This window comes from Melozone crissalis, unplaced genomic scaffold (genome assembly GCF_028551555.1).
Source record: "Melozone crissalis strain CALT ecotype California unplaced genomic scaffold, PUWL_Pcris_2 ptg000017l_1, whole genome shotgun sequence".
NCBI classification, from domain to species: domain Eukaryota; kingdom Metazoa; phylum Chordata; class Aves; order Passeriformes; family Passerellidae; genus Melozone; species Melozone crissalis.
Genome location: NW_026535795.1, coordinates 15,373,862 through 15,397,324, shown reverse-complemented (window position 1 = coordinate 15,397,324; position 23,463 = coordinate 15,373,862). Strand labels below are relative to the sequence as shown.

Sequence of the window (23,463 nt, the reverse complement as noted above, 5' to 3'; positions counted from 1 at the left end):
GAGTTTACTCTTAAAAATTCCTTTAAATTTAAAGGCGAGCTGCCTTTGCTTTGCACACATGCACTATCCTGTTTGTAGTTGTATTTGCTAGCGCTCTTGAAGTTACTTATTTATTTGCATAGACATGCATCAGGGATTCTGTATACTTACACCTGCTTTTCTGATTTTGTTCTGTTAGCTTTGGGTTTTAGTTAAGGAGAAGCATAAGCCCTTTTCATCAGGTTGAAAGAGCTGCTGTTTCTCCTGCAGCTCGCCTCAGTAGGCTTTAATCCCTTCACGGTAGTGTGAAAGTTGTATTTTTGAGCCTAACAAGATACGGTAGGTGAGTGAGTGCATCGTGCCTTGCTCACCTAAAGCTCCCTAGGGTGGGGCACCTCAGCCTGATTGCAGTGTTTCAGTTACAGGTCAAAGTACAGGTAAAGCCTTCACATCCCCCCCACCTGGCCCCTCCAAAGGTAAGTTGAGGTGTGAGTGGTGCACTGCAAGGCTTACGTACTTTATTACCCACTGCAGGCTGCTTTTATTGGTACCAATTTATTTCCAGCACAGGGGGAAACTGGTGAGTGGAGTGCCATAAGAAATACTGTCTTGAGTAGTTCTTGCAATGCTAGGTAATGTTAGAGCTCAAAACCCCATAAGTTTATAAATATGTAATGATCAGTGATTATTGATGCTGTTATGTATTTCTTACACCAGGCATCTGCTTCTGTGGATTCTGGATGCACTGGAAATTCTTGGATGCTGTCCTTACCTAAATTAGCTTGAGAAGAGCAATTAAGCAAGATGGTTTTTGTTTCACAACTGAGATATTGTGAGGGCTTTGGAAAATAAAGGAAGAAATGTAATTTGAGAGCTGAAATGATGAAACACTTGGTGAGCTCAGGAAAAAACAGCACAAGATTTCAGAAGAAATAAGTTGAATGAAATAATTAATTAGTGAGGACACTGCCCAGTGTGAAGTGGTCTAAAGCACAGTGTGAAAACTGTCAGCACAAGCATGTTTGTTACCATGACCTGTCATGAAGATAATATGCCAAAGAACATGAGTTTTAGAGAGTTCCAATGTGTTAAATTAAACAGCAAGTGAAGAAATAATTTGATCTTCACTTAGTATTTCTTTGGAGACCAGGAAGTAGAAAGGGAAGGTCTCCTCATTTTAGCCAGCAGTTGTATGTGGAAGTCTAATAGCTCGAAACTGCAGTAAAGCCATCTTTAAGTGGGGAAAAATGGAAAGAGTTCTTTGCACTGCTGCTTCTTGGATTGTTTACCAGGATGTTGCAGGAGATGCCACAGGATGGCAGACCTTCAGTCAAGGTACAGTGGGGCTGCCAAATATTCCTGTCCTGGCAGGACTCATGTCAGAGAGAATTGGTAATGGTGTAAAAACACCTCTGGTGGACTTGGAAACTTCACACTGTGCATTTTGCAGTGAACTTAGTGCTAAACATGGTCATAGCTTGACCCTTGGATAATTCAGCCCAGTGAAACGTGAGAATGGTTGCTGATGGGAACACTGAAGGAATGTTTTGCTTTGTAGTGAAGCTTAAAGGACAAAGTGATGTTTGACCATGAGTGTCTGTGCTTAATGTTGTAATGGCTGACTGAAAAGCAGGTGAAGAGTTTGAATTTTGATTATAATAATGAGAGAAATAGCAGGTGTCAATTTACCATTCATTTTCCTCTGTACTTGTAGAAAATAGCCACCGAACTGCTCTGTAATGGCAGTTGCCTGAAAATCTGAAGACAATACACCAAACTTGTTTCTCTAGAAACCAATTTAGTGTCATATGTTGTGAGCAAAAATTCTGTATGTAAGGAGGGTAGCTGCCCCTTTAGGTGTTGGTGTAGGATGTTATTTTCAGAGTGTCTGGGGCAAGGACTCTCCAGAGGCTACCCTCGGTGGCAGCACTGGTTCTCAGTTTCCTACTGTGCCTGGGTGACAGGGAGTTCTATTGTGCTACTTGTAAAGAAGGAAAATGTAGCGATGGGAATGACTGAAGCTTTGTTTCAAATTTTGTGGCATCATCTATATTTTTATTACTCTGAATACATTCCTTTTGCACACTGCAGTAAGTTTTTTGTCTGCTTCCTTTCCCTTTGCCCCATGTCTTTGTTATCCCTATTTCTAACTTTAGCTAATGCAGTCCTTTCATTTTCTAACTTGTAGCCGATCAGTTAGAAGCCATTCCCTCTGTCTTCTCCAGAATCTGTCCAGCTTAGTGGAGAACAAGTGCTCTGAGCTTGGATGTGGGGCCTCATCCTGACAGTTGTGTGATGGTCACATCACAGTTGTTGACAGTTGTTGTCATCTTTGTAATGTTTTTTTGTTAGGTCTTTGGACCCCATTACTCCCTTCTGCTGCAGTTGTTTCAGTTGTTTTCCAGCTTCATGTTGGTTATTAAGTAGTAGCTAGTTCTCAGCATCTGTAGTCCCAAATGCTGTTTTTTTTCCTTTAGAGTCAAGAGAACCTTTCTGTGTTTGCTTTCACTAAACCCACAGGCCGTTGCACTGAGCCTTCCTGAAATACTTTTTCATTCTTCCTGAATGCAGCTTTTGATGGTCTGCAGTATATTTTGATTTTGGTATTGGCAAGCTTCATCATTCTGCAAGTGTGAGTCTGGCTTTGCTGCAGTCTTATTGATGTTCCTGTCAGCATGTTCTTAACGTGGCTATGCCAAAGTGTCTTCCTCCTGGTCATTACCACTGTGAAACACCCAAAACTAGTGTCTTTCTTTGTACTATTTTGTTCTCCAATTTCATTGCATATTCCTTCTTTTAACCAGCTTGGTGTTGCATATGACTTAATCTTTCCCTATGCATTAGGGTACAACTAGTTGTGTTTTCTCTGTGTTAGAGATTTGTTTGTACACAGTACTTAAAGGCTGGATGTGCCTCAGAATATAGATGTTTCGGATGCTTCTCTGCACTGTGACAACATTTAAGTCTGCTGCTCAGTAACACCATTTTTGTTACTGCATGCTAAAAACTTGGAAACAAGCTGTACTGTGTTTTTACTCCAGGATCGTGTTGGCACTGCCTTTGACACTCCTTCTGTTCAAAGCCTTACTGCACTTACAGGAAAATCTTATTCTTGTTCATAATGTTTCTGGGTGCTTTTGTCTCCTGCTTACTTCTAATACAGTGTCTTAATTTTCACTCGTATGCTGCATCCCTTCAGTTTTAGTCATGGTTGCTAGGTTTGGGTCTTGCAGTTAAACACTGTTTTCTTAATCCTGAAAGTCAAAAACTCTTGTAAAGATGGAAATAACACTTTAGTACTGGCAAAACAAATTAAAATCGGAAGCTGGAATTTTTTAAAGTGATACCTCCTTTCCATTGTCTTCTAGCTGGGGAGGGATTTTTGGATGCTGTGTGTGTATTAGTGATGGATAATTGCGTAGATCTGTTTAGATCTGTTTCCTCATTTTTACCTCTCATGTGTTGTATTGAGTACAGATACTGGTGACAGTAATTGATTTAGTTCAAAATGTTTATTTTGTATGTTTCTTAGAAATAATATGAACTAAAAGTTCCTGAAATTCATGGTAGATACAGCCCTGGGTTGCAGACCAGTGCTCTTTGGAATAGGTGCCTTAAAATGTTCTTACATTTGAATCTTTAGGCTTTCCTTACTTTTTTGAGAAACTAACTAAGTATAGCTCATAGAGAACATTTTGTAACAGATGCAAGCAATTTTGTGCTTCATTGCTACTTAAAAATTGAAATAAATTTCAGTTTTACTTTTAAAATGTTCTAACATATTGCTTCTATTGTCTTTGGAAATAACCAGGCTTTGGTGGCAAAACTGTGCACCCAGAAAGCAGGTAGCAAAATAATTGTAAGCAGAGAAGCAGAACTGTTTTCTTGCTTTCACCAGAGATGTGAATAGTTGTGAACAAATAATCTTTAGTATTTGGACATAGGGATGTAATCTCTGTGTGATTCAGTCTTCTATCTTCAGGAGCACTACACAGTGAGATCAGCTGTTGGGCAAGGGCTCAGGGAAAAAAAATATTTTAACTTATTCATAAAAACAGTGGTGTCATGACAACTGGATTTATGAGCAGTCTAGGGTAGAGTTTTCCCTTTAAAGTTACTAATATTGAAGGCAGATAAGGCATTAACATTTTATTTCTAGCATTTCATAGCTAATGTGTGTGAATGCATGCTTCTTTTTGCTGTTGAAGTTTAGGAAACCATTTGGTAAATATAGCATATGCATGGGGCAATTTATCTGTTTTGTTCTTACAGTAACAAAACCTTGTAGGAGAACAGATTTTCTTGCATCAAAAAAAGCTGCAACTGTTGACCAAGATCACAAGTTTAGATGCAAGTTCTTGGACTGTTCAAAATCCTTCCGCAAAGCCAAGTTATTGCATTATCACATGAAATACTTTCATGGAGTGGAGAAGGCTGCAGAACAGCAGAACCCTGTAAAAAGAAATATTCAAACCAGAGCTTCTTTGGCTTCTGAAAAAGCTAATCAAGAAAGGTCAAAAAGAGGACGGACCACAGCTGGTTCACTGTGTAAGTATGGTATTGATCTCTTTCTTTTTTAAACAGCAGCAGTCAGGACAGACAGAAAATACCAGAAATCAATTTTCTTTTGGGCTGAAGGAGTCTCTTTCAGGGCTGTGTCTTAGCATGTTCCTGTATGGAGAAGAAGCATAATATGTGTGCACATCATGTTGTAGAAAGATATGAAGATGTTTCTTCTAGAATTCAAGATCATTTTCTGGTAAAGATCCCACTGTGCAGCTTCTCTTATTTTTCTGTAGCAGCTCACTTGCATATTAAACCTCTGTTCCCTTTTAAAAAACCCATTTCCCTGAATTTCTGACTTGATTTTTATTTTTCTCCTGGCTTATAAATAGTATTCGTTGGAGACCTCTGTCCTTTTCTATATTAGGGAACAGTTTGGCTACCTCCAGTTCTCTCCTATTTCTTCCTTATCTTTAGACTCTGACTTTACTTATCTGTACTTTACTGCCTTCAAGCACATACCCGGCTGGAAATCCAGTATGATTTTCTGCAGTATTTACTGTTCTATGTCATGAAAAATCGTAGTATTTACGAGTGCAGATGTTTCAGCTGTGCTTGAAAAAGATCTTCACACAACAGATGTCAGTGGAAAGGGATAAAAACTTACTGGTTAGCCAAAAAAAAAAAAAAAGTAAGTTTTAACTGCTTTGCAGTCTGCAAAATCACATTCACTTCTGCTTCACCCTCATTCTCGGAAGCGCTCTCTGCCTGCCATGACACCAGAGTGGCAGTCTAGGTCTAATGTTAACTGCAGTGGTTGTTGGTAACCTGTCCAGACTTGGCGCTTGTGGACTGATGTTGCTGTGTACTTCATGTCCATAAAAGTAGTCATGTCTGTCTTCTCATTGAGCCTTTTTTATAAAACCCATCTTTCTCCTTGCTGAATTCCCTAACGTCTTTTGTCTTTGCCGTTCATCTTTTGTTAATACGTTGTTTAAGAACTACAAAGTATTGCAAGTTGCTCACAGAACTCCAGCTCACTACAGCAGGATATATCCTGCCTTGCTTTGCTTTGTGGCTGCTTTTCTTAAGAGTCTAGAAAATGAGTTTTCATTTGAGGTGCTACTGCTTGTTCCTAGCAAGATAAGTGTGACTTTACACACTGTAACTACATATGAACCCCAAATATTTCTGTATCTTTAAATAATGCAAAGGCATAATCTTGGATTAGGAATGCATTAGGATGTAATGATTTGTATGTATTGTACTCTGTATGCAGCTTAATTGAACCCAAATGTTGCCTGGAGAAACATACCTGAGATAGGCATGGTGTGAAGACTGGCTACTGACAGCTGCAAATTGATCAAAACAGGCTTTGTGCATGTCATGGACTTTTCAATAACCAGACTTCTATTTGGCTCTTTTGCACTGTGTAATTCTTTTTGATTTGAGAAGTTGTTTTGTTGTGATTGTCTTGAATGCACTGACTAGTGATTCGAGATCTTGACCCTTCCATTTATCCTTTCCTCCAAGTGCATACAGTCAGATGCACCATCATCACTTGCAAGTAATTCCTTGTGGAGCTGAGGTGTAACTGTATTTGGTTTTTTTAAGCCTCCACCCCTCTAATTCCCCATTTGTGGATGGATGCTTTTCACCTGGATCATTTCCGTTATGTACTCCATAGCAGCTCTCTGCAGAGTGCCTGGGGTGTGCTCACAGCAGTTGGACTTTGCATCAAGGTGATTGGGGGGGGCAGGTGGGCTGTAAAGTTCTCAAGTCACCTTCACAGTTGAAGCCTGCTGTTGTGGAGCTATAGTACATTTTTTCTTGATGAGGAAAGACAATGTCATTATATATTAGTTATATGTCTGATACTAAGTGCCATTGTTTTCCAACTCAGTGTGTTCTTTATGACTCTGATGTTTGTTTGGTGGTGCTACACAGTTGAAAGCAGAGTTCATGAGATTCATGAGCTCTTACTTTGAAGTTGTATTTGAAGTTCTGTTCTTTGCCTTAATGGCATATATAGAAAGCCTGTCTTCTAGGCAAGACCTTCTGTCTACTGAGCACTTATGCCACCTTTTCAAAAGGGTTTTCAGGAGGTACTGCTTAGAGTGAAAGCTTTTGAATCTATAAATTCAGTCTGGTATGTGATGGGTACATTTTCATCTTTACTATCCTTTCATGAGCAAAAAATCTCCTGTTTAAAAAGAATATATTTAAATCATTTTACCTTTTGGTACAAATGTGATTTTCTTGTACTTCACTATATTAGGTCGATTTTAGTGCTTAAGAAAAGGTGGCAATTTCTAACAGATAAAAATTTCAGCAATCATGATTTTTGTTATTCTATAAAATTTAAGATGCTCTTGCTTTAGGAGCTTTGTCACACTTGTCTCACAAGTTTTATTTGAGACCTCTGTAACTCCTTACTCTTTATGCTGCACATAAAATAAATGGTGGGGGTTGTCTGGTGCTGGATTTAAAGTGAAAGTACTTACTGCTTCTAAAGTTGTAGGGGAACGTATAAAATTGAGAACAGTTGCAAAACCTTTTCTTTGCAGTGCTTAAAATTAAAATTTTGGCACACAGAAAAGAAGATGGATGTAAGTGGTCTTCAGTGACCATGTTGTTAAATTTGGGAAAGAACAATTCAAATATAGTTGCTTTAAAATTTCTTGTATGTAAGTTGTGTTACTTGACATTGGAATCAAAGCTTGAGTGAGTGGGAAAGGTTAGTGTGGGACTGATTTGAACTGTCTCCCCCTCTTTCCAAAGAAGGATCTTGCCTTTGCAGTAGCAAAATTGACCGATAGGTCTCTAAATTCTGTAGTTGCTCTGAGCAGAGAGGAAGGTACTGCTATTGCCTGCAGCTTGTATTTTACATATGCCTTACAGAATATGCCTAAACAGAATGACTAGGATTTCATGGCTACTGGATATGTTCAGGCAATACCTTTCTTAAATTTATCAGAAAGTAGTATGAGGTCATTATGATGAAACAGCTCTTCCCCCGAGTGCATGTTACAATACTTACCTCCTTGAGTTGTTGCTGCTTTTGGTCTTCAGGAAAGAATTGTCCTTACATAGAAGAAGGCAGTTGATGTTATGTCCCCCTGGGCTAGAGGAGATGCAGGTGTACCTTCCCTCAGCTCTCAGGCTGCATTATACCTCAGGTGCATTGCAGAGCCACCTGCAGGCCTCTTTTGGGAGAATCGAGATCTGTAGAAAATATATGTGGATGTTTAAGCCTAAAAGAGGCTTTTTGAGTCTGGGCTGCAGATGACTTCATTGTTGGTCTGAGATGAAAGAGTTGCTTAGATTTTGTGCTAGCTCAAGAAGAGATGCTCTCTGAGAATAATTGGTATCTGTGACAATTTATGTGAGCTGCTTATTGATTGTTCTGTGCATCTGTACTCCATTTTTTTTATTACAGCATTCTTAGTTGGAAGGGACCCACAAGGATCATCAAGTCCAACTCTTAAGTAAAACTGAATTCTGTGCCCATATACATTAACCTTAAGACAGGTTTCTTTCTTTGTGGTCCCTTCTCTTTTGCTGCAGAACCCCTTAGTGTACTGTTAAAGTACATTATCCCATTCTGTGACTTGTACCCTGCAGACACTGTAAACAATTTTCTCTGAAGTTATCAGTTGTCTCTTTCAGATATGTCTGTCTGTCCATCCATGTTATTTTGTATCAAGTGCTTGCAAAAGATTTTTCTTAATAAAGATTGTCGTTTCCTGACCTATAAAAATGTTTTTTTTCCTGACCTAGACCGCTCCAAGGGCATGAGGCATAGAGTAGTTTCATTTCTTTCTTTGTTACCTGCAAGTCACAATTTTGACATCTTGACTTGGAGTTTTTCTGTCTTGGTGACTCATTTTTTTAATGAAAATCTGTCCATTTGGAGATTTGCTAACATATAGTTAATGCCTTTGGGCTGAACGCATGTTCTGAAATCCAACAGTCAAGACTTGCGTGCTTACACAGCTGATGTGTCCCCGTGTTGTACTATGGTGAAGCTCTGTACTTGCTGGATGCTGAATATTTCTCAGGAGACACAAACCTCATGAACAAGTAGGGGAGTTGGTGATGGAAGTGCCATCTGAGGTGATTTGTGTGCTCTTAATAACTACTTAGTACTGGTGTCAGCACAATTGTACTGACAACGATCTCATGAGTTGATACCCATTGACTCTTAGGACACAGTTTAGCCCCTCTCAGGAGTTTTGGTAATAATGGAGCCAAAGTCAGTTTTGGAACTTCAAAAGCACTGTACAGTATTAGGCTTTGATTTGGAGTGTGGGTGTAGTACAGTAGCCTCAGTCTGGCAAGTCGCTCCCACTCTTGGCTCTCCTGTGTTCCTTGCCATGAGGAAGAAACCAAAGGAAGAGACCTGCAATTTTTAGATTTGTAAAAAATCTGTCCTTACTGTGGAGTCCATATAAATCACTTAAAGAAAGAAAAAAATGTTTTGTCAGTAGATTTAAATTTTTTCACATAACCTCATTTTTAGAAAATTCTGCCTACTCAGAGTTAATTACAGTATGTCCTGTTAGTGTATAAACGACTCCATCCATGAATTCTTTACATGAGTAAAAAAAATAGGTATTTTGTCCTTATTTGTGTTACTGATGAGAGCTGAATTGTGTGTGAGTGGAGTTGGCAAACCTGTTTTGACATCTTAAAATATCTCAGGCATCTGGTTGTCTCTAACAGCTGTTCACAGGCAAACCTCTGGCCTGTTGTGTAGTGATTGTAAGATTAATCCTTTGGGAAATTTTCCTATATCCTCTTGATTCTGGCTGACTGATGCCTCTTTGCTAGGCAGTGGGTGTGCATGGTGGTCTACAAATGTGGGCTTTTTCCTTGGAGCCAGGGAAGATCTGCATAAACACCCTCTGTGTTTGCAGAGTTGCTGGTTGTATTTGGCTTACCAAGACAGTACTGCATTTGATTTCTGGGGAGTGGCTGTAAGTCAAGATGAAACATGGTCTCTCAGTTCTTGAAAATACCACTGGAAGTTCCCAGCAAATGATCTCACAGCTGTGGATGGTACCTTTGTCCGATTCACATACTTGGGAATGCAGTCTCTGCTTCCTGTGAATGCTGAGTTATCTTCTTACCTGGGGTCCTACATCAGGGTTCCAGGGGACAGAAAGCTACTGCCTTGTCTGTCACTGAACCTTGATGTGTTTAGTAGTAAGTTTTCTAAAGCTCTGTCTGTGTGGTTTCTGCACAGTTGAGGTAATTTCACATTTTGGGTTTGTATGTGTTTCTAAGATCCTTCACAGCTTCTGGGTCAGCTCTTGGTACGACAGAGGATACTTCTTCCAGGCTTAGGAGAGAGAGGCCTGAAAGAACTCCATGGAAGAAGGCTGGAGGCAGTTAATCAGCAATCCTGTTCATCTCCAGTATCAGTGAACACCCCTCCTGTCCTGTTAGTGATATTCAGCATCATCTGAGCTGGAAATTAATCTGCTCTGATCTTTAATCACAACATTACTGTTCAAGGACAATGAAAGTGACATTGTCCAGGGTGTCAGGAGGCTTTTTGTGCCTTTTGTGGTTTCCCTGAGGTGGGACACAGGTGTTGTATGTGTCTTCATGGGGCCTGCACAAGCAGCTTTAGGAAACGCTTAGGGATCCCCTGTGTACTCCTCATAGGAATATCCATGAGCGTGGTCCTGCTGTCGCTGCATCCTCACAGCCCAATGCTCTGTGACTGGGTGGAAGCAGAGGGGTAGGAAACCTTCTGGAGGGTTAAGGTTGGCTTGGGGAGACCAGAGAATGGAAACAGATGGCACAACTCTGCAGGCGGTACTAATGCAGAAAATCCAAATGTGAGAAATGTGCAAGTTTTAAAGTCACATGCCTAAATATAAGGTCTTAGTTGTGTTTGTTATGAATAATTGTTCTTTATTCTTTAGGGAATGATTTTATAAACTGACCTGAGTTATACTACCAAATGAAGAGGAAAAAGAACACTTTAGTGTGGAAGGCTTGTAAGCTTGTATCTCCATGGCACCACTTTTAATATTTGCTGTCTCGAAAGTTTAGGATAAATTTCCAGGTTTAATCTCATCATCTCAAATTTATTCACGACTTCTAAAATGTATTCAGAGTGCTCAGAGATCTTGTAGACCCTCTAAACTTTCTTTTCAATGGAACAAAGATGTTTCAAAAGCTAGTATATTTGTGTCTGTTACTGGGGAAAAAAAAGAAAAGCATCCAGTGTATGATGGAATACCATGACCCCTCCTCCAGGACAATGTTACAGCTTGCTGAGAAATCTTACAGAAATAGATTAACCTGTGTGTCATAAAAAACAGGATGTATTCTTGGCAAAAATCTCCTTGAAGTTGAATCTCACAAAGCTACAAAAACCCAGTGGACGTGAAATACAATTTTGCTCCACCAAAATCCTGTGTGCATCTGTGTCAGCCCACAGGAAGCTAAGAGGCCTTGTGCTGTTGCAGACTGTGAGGATCAAGGTGGCTGTGGTGTTCTAAAGTGTTAATTCATGGGATTGAGTTGAGCTGTTGGGCAAGGGAAAGTTAGGAGGCCTAAATGAAGGCTGTAAGGTGTGTAGGAATTTTTGTATTGTAATTTTGAGTTTCACTGATGCGGTGTTCTGTAAATATTTTGGAAAATTATTGCAGAGTAGATAATTAGGAAAGCTGCAGAAAATATTGTTTGTGTGACTTTTCACCCTGTACTGAAATACACCATTTGCATTTCATAAATTTTATTAGGGTACTGGTGTTCCCAAAGAGACTATGTAGTACCCGAATCTTAGTTCTCAGCTACTGTGTACCATGGAAAAAGTTTTCATCTGAAACTTTTCTTCCTTTGGTTTTGTCATCTGAACTGATGATATCTTGACCCCTAGTCATGGGCGTCCTCAGAGGAGCAGGAAGTAAATATAGACTTGACTTAAAAAACACCCAAGTAAATAAAGACAGCGCCAAAAACCCCAACCAAACAAAAAATTACCAAAAAAATTGCCTGTCTGGACAAAAGGCATCTTTTAGAGGATCTTGTGTGGTAATTGGGTTTTGGTTTAATTTCTGTGTTTTGTGGCTGCTGTAGATCACTAGGGCAGTAGACTAGAAGATAAGTTTGGTTGTGGAAGTAGTTACAAGTGGCTTTTCTTTTTTTGTTTGGAATTCTTTTTTTCCTTTCAGTTCCAACTTCCTAGAGAGAGAGGACCAGGGAAAATGTCATCAGATTTCTGCATCTTGGAGTTTCTTTTGCTTGAAGAGATCCATGTGATTCTGAAAGCTCTAACAATATCTTTTAATGTGCCTTGCTATTTCTTCAGCTTGAAATGTTGATCAGGGCAGGGTGCTTGATCTAGTTTCTTCTCCTAAGTGTGCCCTCTGGGACTCTTTCCCTTTTCAGTCACTTTCAGGTTCTGCTCAGAATTGTTCTATTAAAGGTGTCTAAGTATGGCATGTTAATCTTCAGATGAGAAACAAATTGCCTTTCTTATCCTCTGACCTTTTGAGATGCATATGATGATAGAGCCAGATATTTTTGATAAATGTCAGCATCCTGTCACCTTAGCTACTGGGTCTCATTGACCAGGATACTTGATGTAATACTCCAAAACAAAATAGCAAATGGTCTTGTTCGGTCCGCTGTCCTATCTGCCATGCAGCTTTAGCTTTTATCACCTTCACTGCTCTTTTTCTGTGTCCAGGAGTCTTTTCAGGAGGAGTTGCTACTTGCAATTAGGAGGATGAAACAGTTTGACTTAATTTAAATAAAATTGTAATCTCATATGAAGCCATGTCTGCATCTTAAGATTTTTATGAATTTCAGGTAGGGGTTCTGAATTCTTGCATCTCACTCTTCATTGAAACACTGTTGTTTCAGTGGTACGTATTTAAAAACTGTTCTTCCTTATATGTGCAGAGCTGCTTTATGCCACTTCTGTGTATGTTACAAAGCACACTTAGGAGAACTGGCTGTGGTTCCTCTAAACCAACTGGGCACTTTTTCTCTTGAAGGAGCTAATAGAAATGACCCAACCTGTGTCTCTGCTGAACTGAACTGTTTCTGTTTTCATCTTTTCTCAAAAAAAAAAAAGTCACAGTTTTTCTGGAAGAAGAGAGATTTGGGAATGGACAAGTGGACATCCCGTGTTTATTTTTGAAAGAAAAGCTCATCAGCAAATCCAGCAAAAACATTGGTGGTTTTAGCATTTTAGGGCTAGGACTGAGTTGAGCAACGTCTGATCAGAAACATTCCACATGGTCTGTCAGAGCTGCTGCTGCTGAAATAGACTGACTTTGGAAAGTATTTAAAGCTTGGACTTGGTCTTTGTTCTGTTTGTAGATGCTCCTCTACACATAACCCTCAGGAGTACCCCATATAGAGATGAAAAAGTAGAAAAGAGAAGAACTTCAACTCCTGTAAGTGCACTAAATAGTCACCGACATTCTATTAGAGACCAAACCAGGAACCACATAGCAAGAGCACTGCGGAGACCTCGGGAAAGAGAAAGAGTTCAACATGGTACGGCTTTTGGTTTAACATGGAAAGGAAAAAGTCTTGAGAAAGTTTTAAACATTGTAAGGAACTGATAATATTCTGTATACCTTTTTTATAGATGAGTAAATGGTTGGTTCTCACAATTAAGGGGTAAACATTATATATATGGTAAAAAAAGTTTTATAAATGTATAGTTATGTGACTGTGATGTGCTCCCCCTGGCATGTGTTATCATTGGATGGTCTTGGTAATCCAGGGATTTGGGAAGGTTGGCTTGTTACTATGGCAATACTTGACCTCCAGTCAGAATGTAAGAAAGTGACTTCCACCACTGGATCATAAGGAAGGAGTTGACTGACAAGGCTCTAGGAGAGGCTAGAGATACAAAAGGTGAAGCATCCACCTTGAAGATGAGCCAAACATGTGGTGGGCAGCCATGAGGGCAGTTCCCAGGCCTGCTTTTACCTAGTCTTTGTTGTATTTTTGTTAAGGTTTAATAAACCCTTTAAATTTTTTTAAGTGAGCGGTTGTTTCTCACACCTTCATTTAGAGAGAGTAATTTTGTAAAAATGTATGGCATAAAATGTAAGCAGTGTTTTTTCAATGTAATTTTGTAAGTTTTCATGCTCTCTGCACTAGGGTTTATTCTGCCCAGTCAGTTGGTAATATTTATAGGATGTAAAAAGTACTAAAGTATTAAAGGTCATTAAAAAGTTGTAGGTCTTAATTCTGTTAAACTCCTGGTTGCCCAAATCATTAAATATTTTAAGTAATCTTGTATGTACTGAGATACCTAAACTTAAAAGAGGCGGATGGGGGTGGGCATGAGGCACGATGACCTAGGGTGATATGTTTTGTAGGGGGTTATTTTCAATAGCAGTTGACCACTTCTTGTAGTCACCAATTGCTACTAGACATCTCTGAAGAACTTCATGACTTTGACTGTTCAGTGGTATCATGTAAACTCTCTTTATGCTGAAATCTGCTGTAGTATCCGTGGGTAACAGCCGGACGGACGGGGGGATGTATGTATACACACACATACGTTCATAGAAACAATACATATTAATAATAATATTTTGTATGTATAGAAATAATATATAAATAATTCCCAACATACTTCTAGATTACTGCATCACCACTTTCTTTCAGTAAGAAAAAACGTGAGTCACAGTGATGAGGAAAACACAAACAAAATCTGAGGTTAGACTGCTGTATCTATGGCAGATGCTCTGTGTCCTGGAGATCACCTCCTTAGCTGCCTGTGTCTGTGTTGTCCTGTTGATCATAGCAGACAGACAGTACTTAGCATCTTGTTTATTCTTGTGCATCCCTCGCTGCCCTTCCTTGTGGGAAGGTCTGAATGAGGCCCATCAGTATCTCCTCACCCTTCCTCACTCAGTGGGATGTGTCCTATGTGCACGTGTGGCATTTAGATATTATAATGAGCTTTCACAGTGGTGATGTGATGGAGGATGGTGAGCACTCATCCCAGTTCTTATGAGAGTCTGCCATTCAAGGAAGTTGAAGTCCTCTGTCTTTTCAAAAAAACCCCAAACCATTAAAAATGTAGTTGTTTTGTGCTTAATTTCTAGGATTATGTTTCTCAGTTTATCTTTCTGTTAGATTATGTGAATCTGTGAGTATGCTTATAACCTAGATAAGTCTCTCTGTCTGGTCTTATGTCAGTGAAAATTCATTACACTTCAGAGCACTTAGAAGAAACAGCTTTAAACAATGAGATTGTTTAGTACCTAGTTTTGGAAGATTCTAGTGTAATACTCGAATACTTGTTCTTTGAAGATTTTTTTTTTTCATGGAAATATGCATTAACTGCTGTGCATTTCAGAAGATAGCTTCACAAAGAAGTTTGCAAATATTTAGATTTTTTTTTCAGATTTTAAGACATATGGGGAAGCTTACGGGGGCAAGGTGGATAAAGTGACAGTTTCTTTCATATTTATTTTGAATATTTTGATAGTGGTTTAGGAAGCTTCCCATGTGCTCTTGGATATCTTCAAAGAAATCCAGTAATCTGATCATGTGAATTTGAATTTTCAAATGGAAAAAAGGAAAATTTTCCTACCTCTGTTGAGCTCAGTTATTCTCTCTTTGCCCCTTCTGGAAGAACAAAATGGTAGAACTTTCTTGCATCCCTGTGAGCAAAGAGAAGGGAATGGTACCAAGAGGATCCTGACCATTGGAAGTACAAGAGATGAGAACAGATGAAAGTAAGAAGGAAGTTGGAAGCACTGTGTTTGACACTTGAATATGCACCTTTTCTTTTCCTGTTTTTTGTTTTGTTTTTAATTTATTTTTAATTTAATAATCCCTCAACACCGAGAGGTGGAACAAGGTGACTTTTGTGCTGCCAGTCCTGCTGCCAGGTGCCTGGTGTGGCCATGTGGGTGAGCTCCCTGAGGTGCCTTTGCTTAACCTCATGCTAAGAGGGGCACAGAAATAGCAAAGTAGCAGGAAATCTTTGAGGACTCAGAGAGATGGGCACATGCAGAGCTAAAGAGTCTCCTGAGGACAAGCTATTAAGCTTATCCTGCATGCTTACCAGAGCAGAGTAAATGTGACTGCCATTTGCAGTTTCTCACTGGACTGTTTGTGCCATAAATACTCAGCCAATGAATCGGGGACTTTACTGTTGACGTGTGAAAGGGGTTGATATAATATGCTGGTATTGCTGGTTTACTTTATAAATGGTTACAGACAACCTAGGGTTCTCAAATGGTTTGTGCAAGTGAAGATTTCTTACAGTATACACTGTCTTCAAGTGCTTATTCAGATCTCTATCATCTGACATTGAAATAGGTTTCTGAATGGGATGGTGAGTGTCTAATCAGCCAAGCACTCTGAGAGCAGAGCCATTTTGAGATACAAGACATCCTTCCATAACAGGCATTGATTAATCTCTGAGTCAGGGTAATTTACATAAAGAACTGCATAAGTATCTAGAAATTGTGTGCTGGGACCTAAATCTGAAAGATAGGATGGAACCAAACACTGGGGTCTGGAAAGCAGGGATTTGTGTACATGCCCTTGCAATAGGCTTATACTGAATTGTGCATGCTCTGGAAGCATGCTTTGAGGATAGACTTAATTGACAGCTGTCAGTCATTCATAATTATGGTGTGTTTTTAATCCTGTAAAAATAGAATGGAGAATGGATGTTGAGAGAGTAGTTAAAGCCAGCTGAACCATTTTTACTCCATTTTCAATATAAATAAAATATTTGATTGGGGAACTGAACTTAACTGAAGTTTAGGGTGTTGTTCTGTTACAGTGCTAGTGAAATGTCCAGTCATCATAATTTAAAAAGTGGACATAACAAATCCCTCAGTTGTTTTTATGATCTCTGAAGCATGTAAATAATAAGTGGGCACTACTGTACATTTCATTTCTCCTACATGATGCTTATATTTTGTTACGGGACAGTCAAATTAGGATTTAAAATAGATTATTCCAATTGAGAGCTGGGGAATTCTTAAAAGTAAGTTTTCTTCTTCTTGGGTTTATTGTTTTGTTTTGTTTTTTTCAGGGAACTGGCCTTGATTGTCCAAAAGAATGGGAGGCTTTTAAGAACATCATGAAGTAGAATAAATGTATATATTTTTTTAAACTAATTTGGAATTTTGTCTAATTTCAGTTGTTAAAGGACATGAGAAGAACAAAGAAAAAAAATCCAAAGACTATGAAAGATCCAAGTCAAAGAAAAAGAAAAAAAAGAAAAAGAGATCTAAGCCTGGTAAAGTTCATTTTTCTTCTGTAGATGAAACTGGCTTCATTCTTTTGTTTTATTACCTCCAAAAAAATCACTTTAGATCACTTAAGATCAGGCATTGCATTTCAGCCTTTTTCTTCACTTAGCTTTTATTTTATTAAATAATTGATTTTAAATTGTGGTTGACAAGATAATCTATTTCCTGGTTAAGCTTCCTCAGTAATGCTGGATGGTGGCTTGTAATAGTGCTTGTAATGGCACAGAATAAATGTCACTCCTAAATGAATGTCAGTGTATAAGTCAGGCTTTTCCTTAATAAGTGTGCTTCTGTGCAGGCTTTGCCCAATTAAGAGAGTGCAGATGCCCTGTGTACTCTGGGGCTGCTTTATGAATGCTGGAGTTTGCAAACTTTGAGTCCTTTTTTTCTGCTGTTAACCTTATTATTTCTTACACTTTCACTTTGAGGGGGAGTGGGCTGTAACAATGAGCCCAATTAAACCTGTCACAGCCCTAATTTCTTTCTTAAAGAAATTTTGTAGAGATTTAGTAAACGCCCAGTTTAAAGTCTAAACTCCAGCTGTGTCCCTCTTTCATGTCTCATAACATGGTGTTGCATTACATTAAAATGGCTGTAGTAGCAACATGTATTCTTGGTTTCATCTGTGGGGGCTTGGGAATGCTTTCCTGGGGCCACTTCAAGCTTTGAATTTGAGACAGAGGCCCAGGTGTTAGAGGTAATGGATTCTTCGCTACTGAAAACACAGCCCATTCTGGAAAATTTGTTTGAAACGTTTAAGGATCAAGTGTGACAACATCCTCTGTTATTGATGGGGATACAGCATACTTCAGTCTGCTAGGCATTGTTTGTGAAACTAGATCTCCCTAAGGAGGAGTTTCTGAGATAGAAAATTCTCTGATTGCTGCCATGAATAGGGCAAGCTATCAAGAGAGTGGATTGGAAGAACTATAAGCCAAGTCACTTAGAATTGTACTGCAACAAATAATTTTAATGAATTTCTGATTGTATGGTGCTCACAAGTATAATGATGAAGTGCAAAATATAATCTGTAGATTTATGCACCAAGTCCCCACAAGCCACCTGTCAGTCTGTCATTGGGTTTTAAGATGTTACATGCCTTTTTTTGATGTTGACCTTACGGGAATTCAGTCCAGAGCTGTGAAGATTTTTTCCAGGTAACTGGAGAGTGCTGCTTGTAACTTCAGCCAGCCTTGATTTATATCCAATGTAGGCCTCACAGGGGAACTATTCAAGGTGTTTTCTTCACACACTCTTAATCTGGGCTTGTCCATCTGTGCATTCTGTTCCATACATAGACTAGGAAAACAAGTGCTTTCTATACACTTTGAAGTCTGAGATTAGGGAATGTGTATAACCTCATGTGAGTAAGAGTGGGATGTGAGGGGGAGGTCTCCAGCTAGTGGTGCTTGTGTGAAAGTGCCTGTAAAGCACAGGTATTTGTACACCTACTCAGTCTGAAGAACAGTTCGCCTGGAAAGGCTGATCACTTAGACTTTTGTCACTTCTGACAGCAGTAAACAGTGACTGAGCAGCATAAAATTGTCTGGTTCAGAAAATACCTTCTTGCCTCTGGAAAGCTTGCACATCTTGCAGCAGCATCACGCAGTCCCAGAGCTCCAGCATACTGGGAACTGGCTCAGTGAGTTACACATTTCTGCTGTGGGCATGCATGGTGCTGTTTCTTTTGTCAACTTTTTTTGACCATAGATTTTTAATGATTTACTACAATTTTGCAGGGTATTCAGGCACTGGGGAGAACACAGATATCTCACAAGAGCTTTCACCTGAAAAATCAGTTATCACAAAATCTAATTCTTCAAGTAAATCATTTGCTCATCCAAGCACCTTGCTTCACTGCACTGATTCTGGACAGCATAAGGGAAGATCAAAAGCAAATGGTGAGATGACTCTCCTCTATGGCTTTCTAGTTCCATCTTTCATTACCAGTAAATATGTGAACAGCACTAACATATTTGAAAACTGGTTCTTATTGTATAAATTTGGCTATTCTTACTCAGGACTGTGTATATTTCTTTCCCCCTGCTTGACAAGACTGGACCCAGTTCATTTGTCTGAGCTTGATGTTGCTGCTTTTTACTTTGGCTTTACTTTCATATACACTTCAAGATTGTTGCTCTTATCTCAGAAATCAAACTCATTTTGTGGAGTTTTTTTTCAGTGCCTTATTAACTCCTAAAATAACTATGTTACAACTTAATAATTTTTTTATATTTCCAAAAGTTTCTACAATGTAAGAACTCCTTCAGAGTTAAAAGTGGGTGTTTTGTGAGCTTGCTGTGTTCAAGAGACCATTGGGTGTGGTGATGTGTAGTTGTATTGATACAGAATGGATATGCTTATAATGATTTTCTGAGCTTCATATGAGAAGCTCTTGAGTACTGTTTATTGATGTCTTCTTCATAGTACTTCATACACACAACCCTTGAAAATCTGGCTGCTGTGTACCAGCTTTCATTATTCTCAATGTCTTGCTCCATGTTACTACTTACTGATACAAGCTGGTACCATAAAAAAGATAAATGTTTGATTTTTCTCTTCTTAAAAGTCACAGATTTGAAGGAAATAGAAAATATAAGACAGCTTGATTCTGTACATGAACGTCAAATTCTTTTTTGTACAGATACATTGTTGAGAACAGTTTGAGCTTGTTTTGAGTGTTTTTGTTTCTTTTTGTTTGCGGGTTTTTGTTGCTAGCTTGTTGTTGTTTTCCATAACTTTCTTTGTTTTTAGACAAAAGTAAATTTTAGCTTCATTTAATTCCCCTTTATAAGTGAAACAGGAAACATTAAAAACTACTGAAGTGCAGATAGTGGTAATGTCTTGAAACACGTTTTGCAATCTGAGCAGTTGTGTTTCTGGAGTATATCAGCCGTATGACATACAGCTTAGTAACTTGGCCATCAGTTGCTCAGACTTCTTTTGGTCAGTTGATAGATATTGAAAGTAGTGAAAAATACCAGAAATTATTTTATTTCATCCTTTTAAAATTGTTTTGTTACTTTTTGCATCTGCAGAATTTGTGCCTAGGTAAACAAGATCTGGTGTAAACAAAAGTGAAACTTCTGTGTAATGTGGAAGTGCAGTGTGCCCATCCCGTCACTTCCACTGTACTTTAGGAAAGAGTGTCCTAGTTCAGAGGTGGAACAGAACTTCTAAACATGAAAATAAACTATAGTGTTGGGTTCTCACCCTTTGACAACAGATGCTTCCCCAAAAGATACAGTTTATGCCACAGACCAGTAGTTCTGTTTTTGCATTCTATGAGCTAAATGATGAAAGTAGTTATACTCATGGTAGGTGAGACCCCACCATTGTACTTAAGACTAAAATTTTTACCTTCCATTCCCCTTCTTCCTCTGACCCTCACATTCTATCCCCAGGGAAGATGCAGTTGTTGATTTAATATTATTGAGATAAGATTCTCAATTCAGCATGCTGTTCAGTTAAAATTTTCTTGGCAGTTTTATTCAGTCTAGGATGCACTAATGCTTCAGCTAAGTAGTGTGGATGCATTCTGGAAGAATACCTTGTGCAGTACACTGCCTGTGAGTTTATAAATGCATCCTAAACAGAAGATTAAATTAAAATAATTTCTGAAGCAGGATTGAATTCTGTGTTGGACCCAGTATTTCTGTCACGAAAACATCACTTCGTGAGATTAAATGGTTCATAAAACAGAACCCTCTTGCATCTTTTTGAGAGCTCTACACTAGAAGTGCCAAGTCACAATTCTGTACCAATTGCAGCAGCTAGCATGAGTCCTATTTGAATGTACAAGCCTGGTTTTGTTGTTTATAGTTTTTTCTGAAGAGATTTCATGCCTTGGTTTGAGATGCTGTATGCTGACAATACAGTTTTAATGACAAAAGTTGTTAAGATGGATATTTTGAGAGAGCCATTAATGAGACTATAAAACTTCATTATGTAGTAACCTTCAATAAACTGTTAAAATTGTGGTATTCCTTAAATTGCACTGTGAACTCATGCTTTTTGGAATGTGTATTTGCATACTTGGGATGAGATTTTGAGGGACCTTTTTTTATAATTACTCAGGATTTTATGTAAATACTTCTTGTACAGAGGATGACACCCTGAGTGAGTCATCTATGGATAGCTTGCCATGGAGTGACGATGACTGCAGTCAGGATGTTGATGTAACCACCAACCCTGATGAAGAAGTTGAAGAGAGTGATTTTGAGATTGTTCGGTGTGTTTGCGAAGTAAGAGAAGAAAATGACTTCATGATTCAGGTATGAAATGGAGGGTAAATGCACATTTTAGTGAATGCAGTGGAAGGTGTCAGTAGAGAAACTTTTGTTTTGTACCTGAAATAATAAACTATTGTTGTCTTCCAAAAGCATAGCATTTTTTGAGGTAATCTGTAAGGGTGACTGCTCCGATAGTTAACTTCTGCTTCATAGTACAGTTTAGGATTTTTAATTGAAAGAAAGAGGGAACATTCACTCCAAGTCAAAAATGGTTGGTTTGTTATTTGGGAATTTTGCTAAACATAGAAGACTTTCTTGATTCTGAGAATGCATATTTGAAATCAGTGATTTTTCTTTTTTTTTTTGGGCTCCCTCTAATTTAGAACCTGTTCAGAGCATTGTCATGAGATAGTACTGTACTTCCCATTCCTCTGCCCTGGTAAGAAGCTTAACTTACACATACAATTCTCCAGACAGGCTGGAAAAAAAAAAAAAGAAAAAAATTGAGAGTTTTGCTTTAAAGCAGAACTGCATTTGTCATTTGTCCATTCTGCAGTAGTCTGCAAATTCAGAGCTCCTAACCTGCTTAAGGCCATCTGTCCATTCCACATATATCTGCTCTTTTTAAATCAGCTTCACTGAAAACTTGTAGAGGCTTCTATTGTCTCTCCTGCTTAAAACTGTTGATAAGAACCTCCTTGGAAGTTACTTGCCTATTTACTTTGAGATGTTTGTAAATTATCAGAAAATCATGTTCCTATGAATTTCAAGAGGTGAAGTCAAAAAATCAATTACATTTCTTCATAATTTTTTGCTCTAATTAATTTTCTTTGAGTTTCCATGCTGTTTCATGGAACCTTGCTGTGGAAGGTATGATGCTTTTTCTCTTAGTGGTGAGTTCACTTCACACAACTTTGTTTTAGTGTTGGATCCTGACAATGCAGGGCAAAAAGTAACTTATGAATTAGTAAGGAAGGGTGGAGTGATGGGCAGTGGTCAAGTGTAAGTAAATAGCACCAGACTGTACATGAAGGAAAAGGAGTCCGACAGTGGTGACCAAAGGGGGGTAGATACCCTCTGAGGAGATGGCTTGCAGAAAATCACAAAGAAATAGCCTGGGAGTATAACTGGCAGAAGTAAGTTCAATACTAGGTTAGAATTGCAGGATGTAGGGAGCTGTCAACTGGCTCTGGATGCAGCCTATGGATGCCTTTCCTTTAGAGTTTCATGGGCTGTTTCTAAGATTACCTTGCTAGCTTGAACTAGTTTGGGCAGGCTTTTTTAGCATATTGCAAACTTTTAAACATTTGAATTCATTTGTGAAAGAACTGGTCTCTGGAAGAGGGATGCAGATTAGCAGTATTGTGAGTATCTGCATTCTTGGTGGGGATTGAGGTAATAGGAAATATGCTGGCACCTGGGATACCTGCTTGAGTTTGCTGCGTGCCTGTCTTGATAGCGGAATGAGGAGCCAGGGCAGTTTCTTCATGGATCTGGCAGGAGGTTCATTGCTCCCAATATACATGTATCCCCTCCTCTCTTACAAGGGGGAGAATGCTAAGCGTTCTCTTTCAGCTGTGTTCATTACCATGAATGTGCCAAAGATAGAAACAATGCAGGAAAATGTTAATTTTAAACATATCAGCACCTTGTCCATGAAAGACTGGGGAACATTAAAGTTTAATGAAACTCATACACAGTTAAAATGGGAGTTCCTTTAGGTATTTAAACTAATAATTTGCCCCCACATTCAAAAGATTTTATAAAAAGTTTTCTTTGACCTGTACTTGCCTTAAATGAATTGTCTTGAGCAATTTGTGCATTAAGGATGTCATTTATTGCACTGGGATGCAGAAATCTAGGTTTGCATTTATAGAAGTATCTGCTTCAGTTAGTAGAAATTAGATCTGGAAAAAGAAGTGCAGAAAAATAGTGTGTTGTTGGTTAGTGCTGTTTTGTTCCAGTCTCTACAGGGAGGTTACTAGACTTCATTTAGGGAGCTGGTGTAAAGCAGCAGTGTAGCGTTGCCCTGTGTTCCTTCTGGAGGCACAGCAGTCCGATTTTGTGGTGAGACCCAAAGAAATCCAGACAGACTGTTGTTGCCTCATCTTTCTAGTTTTTATATCGAAACATTGGTGAATTTGTGTATGATGCAGAAAATTCTGGGGCTGGATTTGATGGCCTCAGAGGTGATGGATGTAAACAGACTTGAGATATTTTTGTTCTGGAAGGTGCAAAACTGCTTTAAATACACATCTTTTGGGTTTGTTTATTTATTTTGTGACTTGAATTTCAATTTAAATATTTTTGCACAATGCTGTATGTTTTTTTCTTCTAAATCTTCTGCTTGGAATGCTTTGAAACTCCCTACTACCACCTGGGCAGGGAGTAGTTTCCCAGTAGCATGTGCCAGAGCAGTAACCTGTAGCCTAGCAGCCACCATGTGCAGTAGAACCTGCAAGTTAAAGAATACACCT

The 23,463-nt window shown here is 38.8% G+C and overlaps 1 protein-coding gene across 10 annotated transcripts in view; it reads left to right on the top strand.

Moving 5' to 3' along the window:
* Nucleotides 1–23,463, top strand: part of PHF20 (PHD finger protein 20) — a 72,269-nt gene that overhangs the window by 31,126 nt on the left and 17,680 nt on the right. For 4 of the 10 annotated variants that reach the window (XM_054274467.1, XM_054274468.1, XM_054274464.1 and 1 more), the window contains 5 exons: nucleotides 4,252–4,527; nucleotides 12,832–13,011; nucleotides 16,643–16,741; nucleotides 18,494–18,655; nucleotides 20,832–21,028. In XM_054274467.1, coding sequence (XP_054130442.1) covers nucleotides 4,252–4,527; nucleotides 12,832–13,011; nucleotides 16,643–16,741; nucleotides 18,494–18,655; nucleotides 20,832–21,028 — 914 coding nt within the window. The remainder of the gene's footprint in view (nucleotides 1–4,251; nucleotides 4,528–12,831; nucleotides 13,012–16,642; nucleotides 16,742–18,493; nucleotides 18,656–20,831; nucleotides 21,029–23,463) is intronic. The other 6 variants (XM_054274470.1, XM_054274469.1, XM_054274472.1 and 3 more) reach the window with 5 other exon arrangements.